Source organism: Equus quagga, chromosome 2, assembly GCF_021613505.1.
Source record: "Equus quagga isolate Etosha38 chromosome 2, UCLA_HA_Equagga_1.0, whole genome shotgun sequence".
Classification (NCBI taxonomy): Eukaryota; Metazoa; Chordata; class Mammalia; order Perissodactyla; family Equidae; genus Equus; species Equus quagga.
Window position 1 is genome coordinate 17,109,747 of NC_060268.1, and position 14,439 is coordinate 17,124,185.

Sequence of the window (14,439 nt, forward strand, 5' to 3'; positions counted from 1 at the left end):
ATAGATGAAATAATATGCTTTCTAGGGCTTGCTTCAAAGTACTGTGGGGCATGTTGAGATAGTGGATGAGGGTATAGCTGGAACAAGATTGACTCAGCTGGTCAAGATAAGTCACAATCATGCTGGGGTGGTGGGGAGTTGGGTGTCATGGTACTGATATGCCTGCTTTTGTTTATGTTTGAAGTTTTCCATAATAAAAACATGTCTGATGCTTATAACTGTTTTTCAGGCCATGGTGGGTTTTTGTAAACTAATATAATTTACCTCCTTTTCTATCTGTTCTTTTTTTTATTCTGCTTTTGTACTTCCTGTCATTTTATTAAAAATGATGGTAGTATTTACTTGGTATCCTAAAGTATACATGCACGCACACACGCTTTGAGATGTCTTTTCAGTGTCCATTCTTAGCCTGTGATTAGAAGCACATAGTTGAGCCAAAAATCTTTGGCTGTGATAGATTGAAGTTGGCCGATGTGTAGACTAAAGCCCAGCCTGGGTGTTTTTAACCCCATGCTCTAACCCGTCATCTGCTAGTGCTAAATTGCTAATTGTTCTTCTGCTGTGACTCAACAGGAAACCTCTGTGCTATCCTCAAAGAGCTGGCTGCTGACTTGACTGCCCCTGATATGCAGGTGGCAGCATTCACATTTTTACTTCCACCGCTCTGTCATCAGGATGATCTTTTGATATTAAGTCCTTTGCTGCAAGAGACTGACCACAGATTTATTGAAGAACAGGTATGGTCATTTTTCAGTAACTCTCAGGTTGATTCAGTCTGTGAACCGTGGTTCTAAAAGCTTATATATAATTTTTTTCTTTTAGCTCCTGCTTGGTAGTGGTATTGCTTGTGGAAGTCTCGAGTATGACCCTTATTCTATTTATGAGAAAGATGTAGACGGAGATTCGGTGCCTAAGCCCCTACCTCCAACACTGTCAGTTATTAGCTCTGCCGTCAAGCTCTTTGGAGTTGTATGTGCCCGTGTGGGAGAAGCTCAAAGGTAAACCATCTTCACTAGTTCGCTTATCCTGAAGTATAATATTTCAGGATTGGTAATTGGTTCAGTGAGTACATAATAGAGAACTGGTGGGAAAGAAGAATGTTGTCAAAAGTTCTCACTGGTATAGAAGATTTCTTATAGATAACGGGTGAATGTGCGAGAAAGGCTCTTGTTTATTCACTTGACTCATATTTAATAAGAAGTAATCAAATTCTTAGATTAAATTAAATGATTAGGCTGGAAACTTCTGGGTACTATTGTGGATGTAATACTTTACAGTTTGCTTATCATCCAGCTGAAAATACAAATGAAAAACTCAGTAACACAATAACACCGCTTTATGAGCTGTTGTTACAAAGGAAAACACTGGTTTTTTGCTTAGTCTACATCTCAGACTTTCTTCCCGCCAAGACTATGGAACTCTTACAGGTCCAGGGATAAGCCTTCAACTTGGTGGATTTCAGTTCATTCAAAATGAACTTTGATTTTGAAAAAGCAAAGGCAGGTAATGATTTCTCATTGAGAATGACAGTCTTTTTTTTTTAAGATTTTATTGTTTCCTTTTTCTCTCCAAAGACCCCCGGTACATAGTTGTATATTCTTAGTTGTTGGTCCTTCTAGTTGTGGCATGTGGGACGCCACCTCAGCAGGTCCTGATGAGTGGTGCCATGTCCGTGCCCAGGATGGGAACCGGCGAAACCCTGGGCCACCGCAGCGGAGCGTGTGAACTTAACCACTCAGCTGCGGGCCCGGCCCCAAGAATGACAATTTCTTGATAGTTATTTGAGGTTAATACCTTTCTTGGGGGATCAAAAACACTACTCATATCCACTGTCCAGAAAATTATGTTTTTATATGAGATACTAAATGGGAAGTGAGTCTCTCCCATAGGCTATGCTGATTAATAACTTACAAATTATTAACTGTCCTCACTCATTCATATTCTGTGTCTCCCCCCTCTCTCTCTCCCTCTCCCCCATCTCCATCTCTATCTTGCTAGACCAACAAGTATGCATTTGACTAGATCATAGCTTTTATATTATTTTCTCCAGTTACGTCTTCCGAAGAATACCAGTGAGGTAGGGACTTTACCTTGGTCTCTGATGAAGACTCACAAAAATATTTTGAGTCTTGTTAGCATTTCTGAAATAGGTCTTTGGATAGTTTACTTTCAGCAGATAGGAAAGTGAGTAAGACTTATCTTTGTTTTTAATAGCTTCATGTCATTTTATTTAAAATAATGGTAGTATTTACTCAGTATCATAAGGTACACACATACTTTGAGATGTCTTTTCAGAGCTTTAATTTCAAAAGATGTTTTTCCCAAATTTATTTTTAGCCTATAGCTCCCTGTATATGCTATAACTATAAAGTTAGGGTTATAAGATATTTAAAGCCCCAGCCCCGTGGCTGAGTAGTTAAATTTCTGTGTACTCCACTTCAGCAGCCTGGGTTCATGGGTTCAGATCCCAGGTGGACCTACACCACTCATCAGCTGTGCTGTGGCGGTGTCCCACATACAAAAAAAATAGAGGAAGATTGGTGCAGACGTTGGCTCAGGGCTAATCATCCTCAGGCAGAAAAAGAGGAGGGTTGGCAATGGATGTTAGGTCAGGGTGAATCTTCCTCAGGAGAAAAAAAAAAGATATTTAAGACAATATGTTACTAAATTATAAATGAATGCTATAGCACTAGAAGATGAGAGGAAAATCACAGTGGTCTGAAATATTTAAAGAAGTTGTGGAGAGGATAAGATTTGAACTAGTCTAACTGTACTATTTTATGGAGAATGCAATTAATTTAAAATAATTAATTTGGATTAATACAGCAGTAACTACAGTGGATGAAACAGGTGGCCTTGTGGGGAAAAGATTTAAATTAACCATGTTCTTAAATGGCTCCACTAACTCCTTTTGATAGGTCTAAGATAAAAGGTGAAGAAGAAAATACACTACTTACAAATTTTCCTTTTAAAAAATTGATTCTACTCTCCTAGAGAAGTTTTTCTTTTCAGATTTATTGCCCGGTTGTAGTTTCAAGGCAATAGTTTCTTATTTCTATTGTTTGAAGTTTAATGAACTTTAGAATGTACTGGTTTTTTTTTTTTTATCCCACCTGGATTAAAAATAGAATGAATATTCAAGGGAGGGGAGGCTTTGATTGTTGTAAAAAAGAAATTGAAAACTGGTCAAAGCAAGGCATATGATTCTGTTTGGATTCTAACTGAATAAAAATGGTAGCAGAAGTCTGGAGATTGTTAAAGGAAGTTGGCAGGATCCCAGATACGGGAACGGGCTGTAAGCAACTATCAGCAGTCTCCATTGGGTGTCGTTGGAGGACCAGGGGAGAGAAAATACATAGTTGGGAAAGTTAAGTTTCTAATTTCCTGTTGTCCCACATACAATACTTGTTTCAAATGGCAGGCCCTTCTACTTTAGGCCTTATATTTGCATTTGTAGAGAAGAAAAGTCTTAAAGTATCTATATTTAACAAAAACAACAACGGAATATTTGAAGGCATTTTGTTATTGTGATTAGCTTTGTGTTTAAACAGTTTGAAAGAAACTCTCTTTTATAAACATGAGATTGCCCTAAAATTGGAAATGTTTTTCATATATTATTTATTTGCTTAGAAATTGTCTTTAAATCAGGTAATTCTCTCTTTTTTGACTATAAGATTCTAAAAATAAGAACACTTTGTATTGGTAACTTTAAAACATTAAAATGTTTACAGTTTAGAATGTCAAGATATTTTATATAGAAAAGAAATATTATTGATCTTGTGCATGTGTTGTTTTTGGTTACTTTTAAATATATTTTGCACCTAATTGCAAAGAATGAACTGCTTAGTTCATCTGAAGATTGTTCCACGCTTGGTTGCACACTACAATCATTTGGACACCTTTTTTTTTTTTTAAGATTGGCACCAGAGCTAACACCTGTTGGCAATCTTCTTCCCCCCCCCCCCACCCCCTTTTCTTTTCTTCTCCCCAAACCGCCTCCCCGGTACATAGTTGTATATTAGTTATGAGTGCCTCTGGTTGTGCTGTGTGGGACGCCACCTCAGTGTGACCTGATGAGCGATGCCATGTCTGCACCCAGGATCCCAACCAGCAAAACCCTGGGCCGTTGAAGCGGAGTGCGTGAACTTAACCACTTGTCCACAGGGCCAGCCCCTGGACATTTTAAAATGTAGATTCTGATTTAATTGTACGGTGTGCATACTATGTTGGGCATTTAAATTTTTAAAAGATTCTTAGGTGATTCTGATTTACAGCCAATGTTGAGACCACTGCTATAAATGCTATAAAATGATGTAAATTGTAAGTTGATGGAGAGAGAGGAAAAGCATACAGTTCTCAGTACTAAAAATTTTCACTATTATACACCCTCCCTGAAAGTAGAAAGTGAATCAGCATTTTCAAATGTTACATCTTTGCTGTTTACTGAGTTAACTATGGATTCTTATTTCATCTAGACTCAAAACTTTGTTTCAATACCTAATTGTGTTCCAAACAGATAATTGTATGTTATAACCGATACTACTTAGGAATACCACTTCAGTGTCACTAAAAAAGTCATCTGCATCTTCCTAAAGATTCAGAATGTTTTGTTCAGATCTCTGTCAGGATTTAGGGGTAAAGGATGGAGAAAAAAAGTGGGGACTCTGGCAGTCCTGTCTTTGACCCATGAATGTGTGCAAAAAAATAGTACAGGTCAAATTTTCTTACAGTGTAACAAAATTCTCTTAAGTGTTTTTAGTACATTCAACATAATGTAGTTCCATTGTAACAGATGATTAGGATGTGATCTAATAATGATGTTTTTAGGTTTTAAACTCCTAACCCTGACCACATGGTTATCCTTCATTTCTCTTTGTTGTCACATTTACTCTAAAGACCCACGTTTAGTCTTCCTGCAGGAGACCAGAGACATTGGGCATAACTATATCTTGAAACAAAATGCCTTAAATATGGTCTTGGAAAACCATAGGCAGGCAGGAAAATTTTTATGTATAATATGTTTATCATGTTATTTATAGTAAGAAAAATTAGAAATGGCCTAAATATCCTAAACTACGGAATTGGTTAAATAAAATATTACATTGTCAAACCATATAATACTAATAGCTATTTAAAATTATTTCAGTATGAGAGTTAATAAGATGGGAATAATGTTTAGGGGAACAAAAGAGTTATTAACAAAGTGTGTACAATGTGATCCCAGTTTTCTAAAAATGATATCCATATGCCTGGGGGTGGGGGTGAGGTCTAGAACAAAGATGCGAAAATGTTAGTGGTGGCTCTTTCTAGATGGTGGGATTATGGGTGAATTTTATTTTTCTTTCGTGTGCTTTTCTGAGTTTTTCAAATGTATTATGATGAGCGGAAATAACCTTGAAATAGAGAAATATTTAAAAAGAGTACCTGAAGTTACCGTTCTTCTCCCAAAATTTTTAGTGAACAACCATGTTTATTACATTCTATGAATTGATTTTGTATTTACTGCTTTTCCCACTCATAGGATATACACATAGCCTCATACCTTCCTTTTCTTCTAACATAACTTCTTCCATAGTTGAATTTTTTAAAGCACAATGCCCATATCCATTCTGTTTTGATAAGAAAACTGTCATTTGGAGCAGAGCTATACTTAGGCCTTGTTGCCTCAACAGAATGATAGGGATCTGGTTAAGGGCTCAGAGGGATTGTTGGGAGTACATTAGAGCTGGGTGCAAGTGTACCCATGTGCCGCCCTCTGCCAGGCATGCTGTTTTTACTCAGCGATGCAGTTGCCCTTTATGATTGTTCAGTGAGCACGTTTGACTGCCTACTTGATGCCAAACACAGACACTAGAGAGCTGAAGATCAACTGTAAGATGCTATGCCTGCCATCAAGATAGTTCACACCCCAAAAAATAATCTTAAACATTATTTCCATTTTTCTGACGTAAAGAGAAAGAATGGGAGAGAGGAGTACAGGGCTTAGGAACAATGTTTATAACATCGGAAAAACTGGTGGAAAAGATGGGGTGGTTTACTTCATGATTATGTATCTTTAATCTCAACATAAGAATTTAAAAGCTCTGTGCTGTAAAGACATGAAAAATAATTCACAGAAGATACATACATAGCTAATGGACACATTCAACCCCAGACCAGAAATAATGTTTATGTTCATCATAGTTAGAATTGTGAAAATTAGAAAATTGCTCTCCAGCAGTAGACGAATGGTGGAATAAATTGTAGTAAATGTGTATGGTAAAATTTGGCTTCATGAAAGTTTTCGAAGAATAAAGATAATTTTAAGAGTACTAAAGAGGTAATGTTAAATGAGAAAAACTAGTGTTAAAATTGTTGTATATATAGAGTGGTCCTAAGTACATTTTTAAAGTACTCTTGGGAGTTTGAAGGGCTTTGCTGCTTCTCATTAACTGTAGATGACATAAGTTGGTGCCGCCTTTAAAATAAAGCAATGTATTTGAATCAAATAAGTCCTGTTATTAAGGGAGAAAAAGTTGATGAAAGTAACTTTTACATATCCTTTGTTTAGAAAATAGTTACTGAAGTAGCTGTATTTGCCCAGGTAAATCTTTAAGTGATACAGTTGTTGTTATTTTTTTCACAAACTAATACTCCCCCCCCCCCCCCCCCCCCCCCGCCCCTGAATGACATTTTGTATTGATTATGATGTATTTTCTTTTCCTAAAATGCTTCAATGTGTTTAACAACAGTTTACCTCACTTCAGGAGTTCCAACAAAATAACACAAAGAAACAAATTAGCGGTAGATACTCAGTACTGCCCTTTGGTTTACTTTATCTTTGTTAACAAATCCACTGCCTTATTTATTTGCTTTTAAATCTTGTTTCTGATTTTAGGCTTCTTATATTGGAACAGCTTTTGGACTGTGTAAAGCACACAAAAGGAGCTCGTCAGCAAGTAGTTCAATTACATGTTGTTTCTTCAGTTTCTAGTTTCTTGAAGGTAATTCTATTTTTTAAAAATTCAGATGTTTGCTTTTTTTTTTTTTTGGATGTATGGCCAACTAAGTAGGTTGAAGGAAGATGGTTTTAAAGGGCTATTGTGCTTTTTTCCCCCCATTTTTCTTAATCTCTTGATGAAAATGTTTCATCATTTGCAATTCCCCTTTTACAATTTTTCTGTATATAAAACTTGTTAGTCAGAAATTAAACCTATAATCTTGGCTTGGAGCCATGCTTTAACCTACTGAACCTAATATCTTAGACCAGGGATTGGTAGAGTATGGCCTATGGACCAAATCTGGCTAGATGTTGCATTTATGGCTTATTGTTTCTAAGTAAAATATAATAGGCTTCATTGGCTGTTTATTTTATGGAAATACCTATTAATGTTCTTGTGAACACAGATGTGCTACAGTGATAATTCATTGCCATGTTGTTTGCCTGGAGGTTTAAATTCTACAGTACTTTGTGAGAAAAATCAAATTATGTTTGTATGTTCGATAGGATTTCTTGTGTTCTGATTTTTTTTTTAAGTAGTAATCCAAGTATGAACATATTTGGGTAACCAGAATATACATTCCAAACTGGATAAGAAAATTTACTACAATTGTAAGTTTGGATTGTTCTTTACATATTTCAGTATGTGGCTGGCGCCAAGGGAAGTTTGGGTCCAGAAGAAATGAGACGACCTGCCCTAGCGTTAGTAATGGGAGCCCTTGAAAGTTCCAGCCCCCTTTTGAGATGTGCAGCTGCAGAGGCGTGGGCTAGATTAGCCCAGGTGGTTGATGATGCAGCTTTTACTGCTGTGTTAGCTCAAGTTAGCTTTGACAAGTAAGTGAACTTTTTATTTAGTACTCGGACTGTGTGTCAGAACTGGATATAATTTGTTGCTTTCTTGAAACTAGTGAAACTGCATTCTGAGAATAACTGAAAAAAATTGACAAATGTGGATACTTTGAAATAGAGGAGAATGTCTTTTGGCCTGCTCATCTTGAAACAAAAACTGTTACTACTTTGGCTTTAGTTTTTATGTAATAAGAGAAAGATCATTACCTATATGAGTGATATCATTGGGAAGCAGTGGAATGAACTCTGGGAGTGAGACACTTAGGGAGTTTTATCCTGTAAAATGTAGATGATAGGTAGTAAGAACAATCCACTGGGAAGAGAAAAGGCTGTGGGCTGCAGATCAGGAAACATAAACTGTATTCGCATTTCTACCAGCTCTGTGACCTTGAGCAGGTGACGTAATCATCTCGGCCAGTTTTCCTCTATTTCAAATGGAAGGTTGTTAATATGGCCTTGCCTACCTTAAAAATGTGAAGGTAAATGAGATAATGAACATGAAAGTAATATGGAAAAAAACTGCAAATAAAAGTTCATGGTTATATTAGTTATATACTTATATAAGTTATGTTAGTAGTGGTGGTAGTGATGAGGGTAGCACTTTGACCATCTAGTCTACTGAATATGTGTGTCTGACTTGGTTAAGAGCTTAAAGTCTGGAGTCAGAATACTAACTTGGTTCAAATCCCAACTCTTCCATTTAATAGTTGGTTACTTTGTAAGAGTTACTTTAACTATCATTTTGGTTTTCTCATTTGTAAAAAGGAACTGATAATAGTGTGAATCTTAAGGTTGTTGGGAGGATTAAAGGACTAAATGTAAAGCACTTAAATTAGCTCACAGTATATAAGAAAATTCCTAATAAACATTCATTTCTCTTTCTATATTTAATTTTAAAGTCAGTTCTTGAGTTGAAATTCTCTTTATATGGAATTAAAGTATCTCAGCATTATGAGTTTTTAAAAGTAGGTTAATGATAAAGTAATAATGCCTGCCATATAAATTTAATGTGTATATCTCTGAAAGATATTGAAATTATTCATACTTAAATAATCGTGAATAATGTGAAGACATTTTTATTTAAAATATTTTTCTTTTCAGGGTACCTTTCGGGTTCAGAATTTTTTTTGTCAGATAACAGTAAATATATTTCTGAATTTTGTAACTGTTCTTAAAAAAAGTTTTTACCTAAGTGACAGTGTACATGCATTAGTTTTGTTTCAGTGATTGTCATTTATTTTTATTTCCGTAATTACAGACTGAAGTCAGCAAGAGACGTGGTTACCAGAACAGGGCACTCATTGGCTTTGGGAACCCTACACAGGTATTTAGGAGGAATAAGTTCTTCTCAGCATTTGAATTCTTGTGTTGGCATCCTTTATACTTTGTCTCAGGACAGCACTTCTCCTGATGTGCAGGTAAGTACCCCAGGTGATGCCTTCCTTATAATTCATGATTTGTAGATGATGCAGATTATGTTTTTATTGACTATTAGTCATTTGTAACTAACCACCCCCATAATAAATGTTAAAGCCATTGTTAACCTTGATGGATTTTTAAAATTCAAATCTCACTAACTTTACTTCACACTCAATGTCTAAAGTCAAGGTCACTGTCTTTTTTGGAAAATGAATCTCCCTTCCGTCTTGATATGAACATGAACTATTTTGGAGAGCTTAATAGGTACCAGGCGTTGTATTACATTCTTCTAAACATATTAACATTTAATCTTCACAGTGATCTAGAGAGTGTGTTCCCTTTATACAGAAAGAAAACTGAAGCTTCAGAAGCTAATTAACTTGCTCTCAGCTGAAAAGCTAGTAAATCATGGAATTGGGTCAAGAACACAAATTAGGGACTCTAAACCCATGTTCTTAACCACTTTACCATATTTTTGTACATTATCTTACCCCTTTCTGTCAACATCATCATTGTCCTGATACCTTAATCAAGTCTTAAATGGCCATTACTCTTCCTGGTCTCTTACTCCCCTTATCTTTTCTCTTTCCTGCTATGTGCCCCTAATGACTATAGTAGCCTCCTAACTGGTCACTTTGTTTTTAGGTCCTTTTCTTTTCAGCTCTCCCTAGATGTGAGGCCAAATTTGTTTTCCCCTGAAAGACTTTCGTCTTGCTAATTCCCTACTGAAAAGCTGGAGAAACCGCCCATTCCTTCTTAAATCAACTCCTTCAAATCCCATCAAGTGACCCAGGAACCTTCTCAGTTATTACCCTGAAGTACAAGTCTACAGATGACCTTCCTGCTTTCCTCCCACACATCATTCTCTTATCTGCACTTATATTTTTCCTTTTGCTCTTCTCCCTTCCTATTCCTATCTGACAATCCAAATTTTTTAGTATTCTAAGATCCAGTTTAACCACCTTCTTGTCATATTTCAACATCCCTTATCCCTAATCCATAGTTTGCTTTCGTTCTTTGAATTACCATATTACTAGTAGTCTCTTCCACATCATCTAGTACTTGAGTTGACTTATAAGGTATTCCGTTCTTTTATCCTTATTTTAATATGGGGTTTTTTGCTTCTATTTAGTATATTCCTCTTCCCCTTCAAGAAGTCTGTTCTGAACGCACATGCTTTTATACTTGAATACCTCTTTTTTTTTTTTTTTTTCTGGTGAGGAAGATTGGCCCTGAGCTAACATCTGTGCCAATCTTCCTCTATTTTGTATGTGGGCTGCCATCTGCAACATGGCTTGATGAGCACTGTGTAGGTCTGTGCCTGAGATCCGAACCTGTGAACCCTGGGCCACCCAAGTGGAGTGCACGAACTTAACCACTATGCCACTGGGCCAGCCCTTGAATACCTTTTTTGTTGATTAATTTAAAGGCTTTTCATGGCTTCCCTTGTCATCAGATCGGACTCTTCTTGATTGCTGCTCTCTCTCACCCAACAGGAGTTCATTTTTGCAGCATGTAAAGTACTGTAAGCTTTCTTATATATCCATTAATAAGAGAGGCAAAATTCCTCAGTTAATTTCCTAAAAGGAGAGCTCTTTGTATACTTCTTGTTAGGAAAAGTTAAAACATACATAAAAATAGAGAGTATACTACAAGGAACCTTTTATACCCCTCATTTAACTTCAGTGTTAATATATGGCCAGTATTGTTTCATTTAAACCAGAGTTGACAAACTTATGCTATAAAGGGCGAGAGAGTAAATTATTTAGGCTTTAGGTGTCATACATTCTCTCTCAACTGCTCAGTTCTGCCACTGTAGCAGGAAAGCAGCCATAAATAATATGTAAATGAATGAACACTACTGTGTTTCAGTAAAACTATTTATAAAAACAGGATGCAGGCCAGATTTGGCTCATAAGCATTTTGTTTGTTTGTTTAATATATAAATATATGTGTATATTTATCATGTAAATATATTTATTTTTATATATTTATGAAAGTGCACCTGTCATAAGTGTGCATCTATGTGAATAAAGTCTGCAACTGAACACACCATGTAACTAGCACCTAGATCAAGACACAGCACTGTCAGTACCCCAAACGCTCTCCTCGTGTTCTCTTCTAGTCACTACCTGTCCCACAAGGATAACCACTATCCTAATTTGCAACAGCATGTGTTAGTTTTGCCTGCTTTTGTACTTTATATTGGTGGAATCATATGGTATGTGCTCTTTCATGTCTGGCTTTCTTCAACGTTGTGTTCAAGAGATTTGTCTGTTTTATTGCACATAGTTGTAGATTTTGTTGATTCTTTTAAAAACGTGAATTTTCACTCTCTGTATAAGTTAAACAATAAACTAGATTTAGTTCAAGCTGTTAGCTAAAGAACCAAACATTATCTTGGAATTTTTAGTGCTGAGCTCTATCTAAATATACCATTCTAAATTAGATGATTGTCTCTCAGTTGTTTTTTACTGGACATTTAAATTTCATAAACTCCTAAAATTTTCCATTTCTCTATCCAAGTTAGTAATAGCACACAAATACTTTACTTTGCCGTTACTTTATCTTTTGCTTCAACAGAAGAACAATTCATTGTGTTTTATGTTTCTTAATGCTGCTGTAACCTTACAAATTGTTTATCTCTGTCTTCACAGACCTGGGCACTACATTCTCTCTCACTGGTAATTGATTCTGCTGGCCCACTCTACTATGTGCATGTGGAACCTACCCTTTCTCTCATTATAATGTTGTTGTTAAATGTGCCTCCTACTCATGCTGAAGTTCACCAAAGTCTTGGACGCTGTTTGAATGCCCTTATTACTACATTGGGTCCAGAGCTACAGGGTATGCATAGCAGCTTTTGTGATGTTTTACGTTAAAAATATGCACATAAAAATTAGTTCAGTTCCTGTTACTGACTCAAATACTTGTCAATGAAGTGAAGTTTAATAGAATGTTCTGTTGAAATATATGGGCAGAAGGTTGAGAGTAGTCTTGAGAAGACTTTGACTCCTGGATAATGACATAATCGAACAAAACAGAAACTAGGAAACGTAATCTGAGTTCCATCACGACTTAATTGGGTGACCTTGGGAAAACCTATGTCTCTGGGCTTTGGTTTCCTCTAGCAAATGAGGGAAAAGTTGGGGGCTGGCTCGGTGGCGCAGTGTTTAAGTTCACATGTTCCGCTTCAGCGGCCCGGGGTTCACTGGTTCGGATCCCAGGTGCACACCCTACGCACCACTTGGCAAGGCTTGCTGTGGCAGGCGTCCCACATAAAATAGAGGAAGATGGGCACAGATATTAGCTCGGGGCCAGTCTTCCTCAGCAAAAAGAGGAGGATTGGCAGATGTTAGCTTAGGGCTAATCTTCCTCAAAAAAAAGAGAGGGACAAGTCAAAAAGCTTTTGTGATTAGCACACAGTAGATGTTTAGTATATTTTGTTAAATAAATGCCATTCAGTCTGATTTCTCTTAACTTGAAAAGACAGGAGTACCATATTTAGAAAGATTAGCTATGTCCTAAAAATGTTTCCCTTAACAATTAAAATGACAGACATGAAGTGGAATTGTTTAAAGAACTCTTATCTTTTTTAAGAAATAAATGACTAAATCCCAAAACTCAGATATTCTGATATGTTCAGATGCAAAATATATAATTTTAATATGTGAAAGCAGCTTAACTAATACAAGCAGAGCTAAGTTTATTAGCAATTTCTCATTCTACTTTTCATGAAAATTTGGTATAACCTATAGGTAGTCCTGTGTTCTTCTTTGCCTAATGATTTGTGTTGCTGTAAACCTTTCAGACTAAGAATAACCAACATAATCTAGAAATCTGTCATCTGGATTATCCCTGCTTTTGTAGAAGAAATTTACTTCACAGATCCTTAAGTTTAAAATTGGGGAAAAAGATTTTAAACCCAATGTTATATGTTTAAAGAGTAATGATTTTATAGGCCAATTATTAAAAGCTTTCTGCTTTCATTTAGGTAACAGTACTTCAGTTTCTACCTTAAGGACTTCCTGTCTGTTGGGTTGTGCAGTGATGCAAGATAACCCAGACTGCCTTGTTCAGGCTCAGGCCATCTCTTGCCTTCAGCAGCTCCATATGTTTGCTCCACGGCATGTCAATTTGTCTAGCCTGGTCAGCTGCCTCTGTGTGAGTATAAAATTATCAACGAATCCTTAATTTCTTTTATTAGAAGCTTAATATTTATTTTGATTATTCTCTAGATTGTGTAGAATAGCTATTTTCCCTCAGTTCTAGTGTTTTTTGGGAAGTAGAAGGGAAAATTTCGTATATTCAGTCTTAAACCTCTCATATATTGATTCATTTTCTCCCATTAATGTTGAACTTAATATCTGGAATATTTATTCATTAGTCAGTAAACATATTGCATGCTTAAATGTCCCAGGTACTGTGTGAATGCTATAGGATGTGAAAAAATTTATGTGGTAACGTCTTTTTTACTTCTTCTTCCTCTAATCCAAATTATCACATATAAAGTTCTTTCTATCCCAGATGGGCAATTAACATTTTCTTGAATATTCTGGCAGCATCTGCATCCATATCTGGGTTCTAATAATGTGTCTAATGAATATAGAAAGATGAGGGCAATTGACTAAAAGTTATGATGAGGTAGTTTGTAATTGTCAGTGGTTTTAAGATTTACCTTGAGCATCACCAGTTTCTATCTGGACTTGCCTCAAAAATTGAGTTACAGGGGGCGGCCCAGGGTTCGCTGGTGCGGACATGGCACCGCTTGGTAAGCCATGCTGTGGTAGGCGTCCCACATATAATGTAGAGGAAGATGAGCACAGATGTTAGGTCAGGGCCAGGCTTCCTCAGCAAAAAGAAGAGGATTGGCAGCAGTTAGCTCAGGGCTAATCTTCCTCAAAAAAAAAAATTGAGGTACATTTGGAATTAAAACTTGACACCATTGCTTTTCAACTTTTTCCACCTCTACAATGTTCACAGCACACTCCCATTAGTAACATGACAGTTGAGAATCTTTACTTTAGACAGACTTTTCATTTTCAAGGCTGAGGCAAAATATGCAGCATTTCAGACCTTAAAAGAACCTCAGACATCATTAAAACCAGTTTTCTCAATGAAAAGATAAACTAAGGACCAAAAAGTCTCGATAATTTGCCCAAGATAACATATCTACATCGTGGTAGTTCTTA

The 14,439-nt window shown here is 36.4% G+C and overlaps 1 protein-coding gene across 8 annotated transcripts in view; it reads left to right on the plus strand.

Moving 5' to 3' along the window:
* The window catches only part of HEATR5A (HEAT repeat containing 5A), a 99,491-nt gene that overhangs the window by 49,325 nt on the left and 35,727 nt on the right, over nt 1-14,439 (plus strand). For all 8 annotated transcript variants that reach the window (XM_046652275.1, XM_046652282.1, XM_046652279.1 and 5 more), the window contains exons 15-21: nt 574-737; nt 823-998; nt 6,878-6,983; nt 7,623-7,813; nt 9,087-9,246; nt 11,905-12,094; nt 13,242-13,411. In XM_046652275.1, the coding sequence (XP_046508231.1) occupies nt 574-737; nt 823-998; nt 6,878-6,983; nt 7,623-7,813; nt 9,087-9,246; nt 11,905-12,094; nt 13,242-13,411 (1,157 nt within the window). The remainder of the gene's footprint in view (nt 1-573; nt 738-822; nt 999-6,877; nt 6,984-7,622; nt 7,814-9,086; nt 9,247-11,904; nt 12,095-13,241; nt 13,412-14,439) is intronic.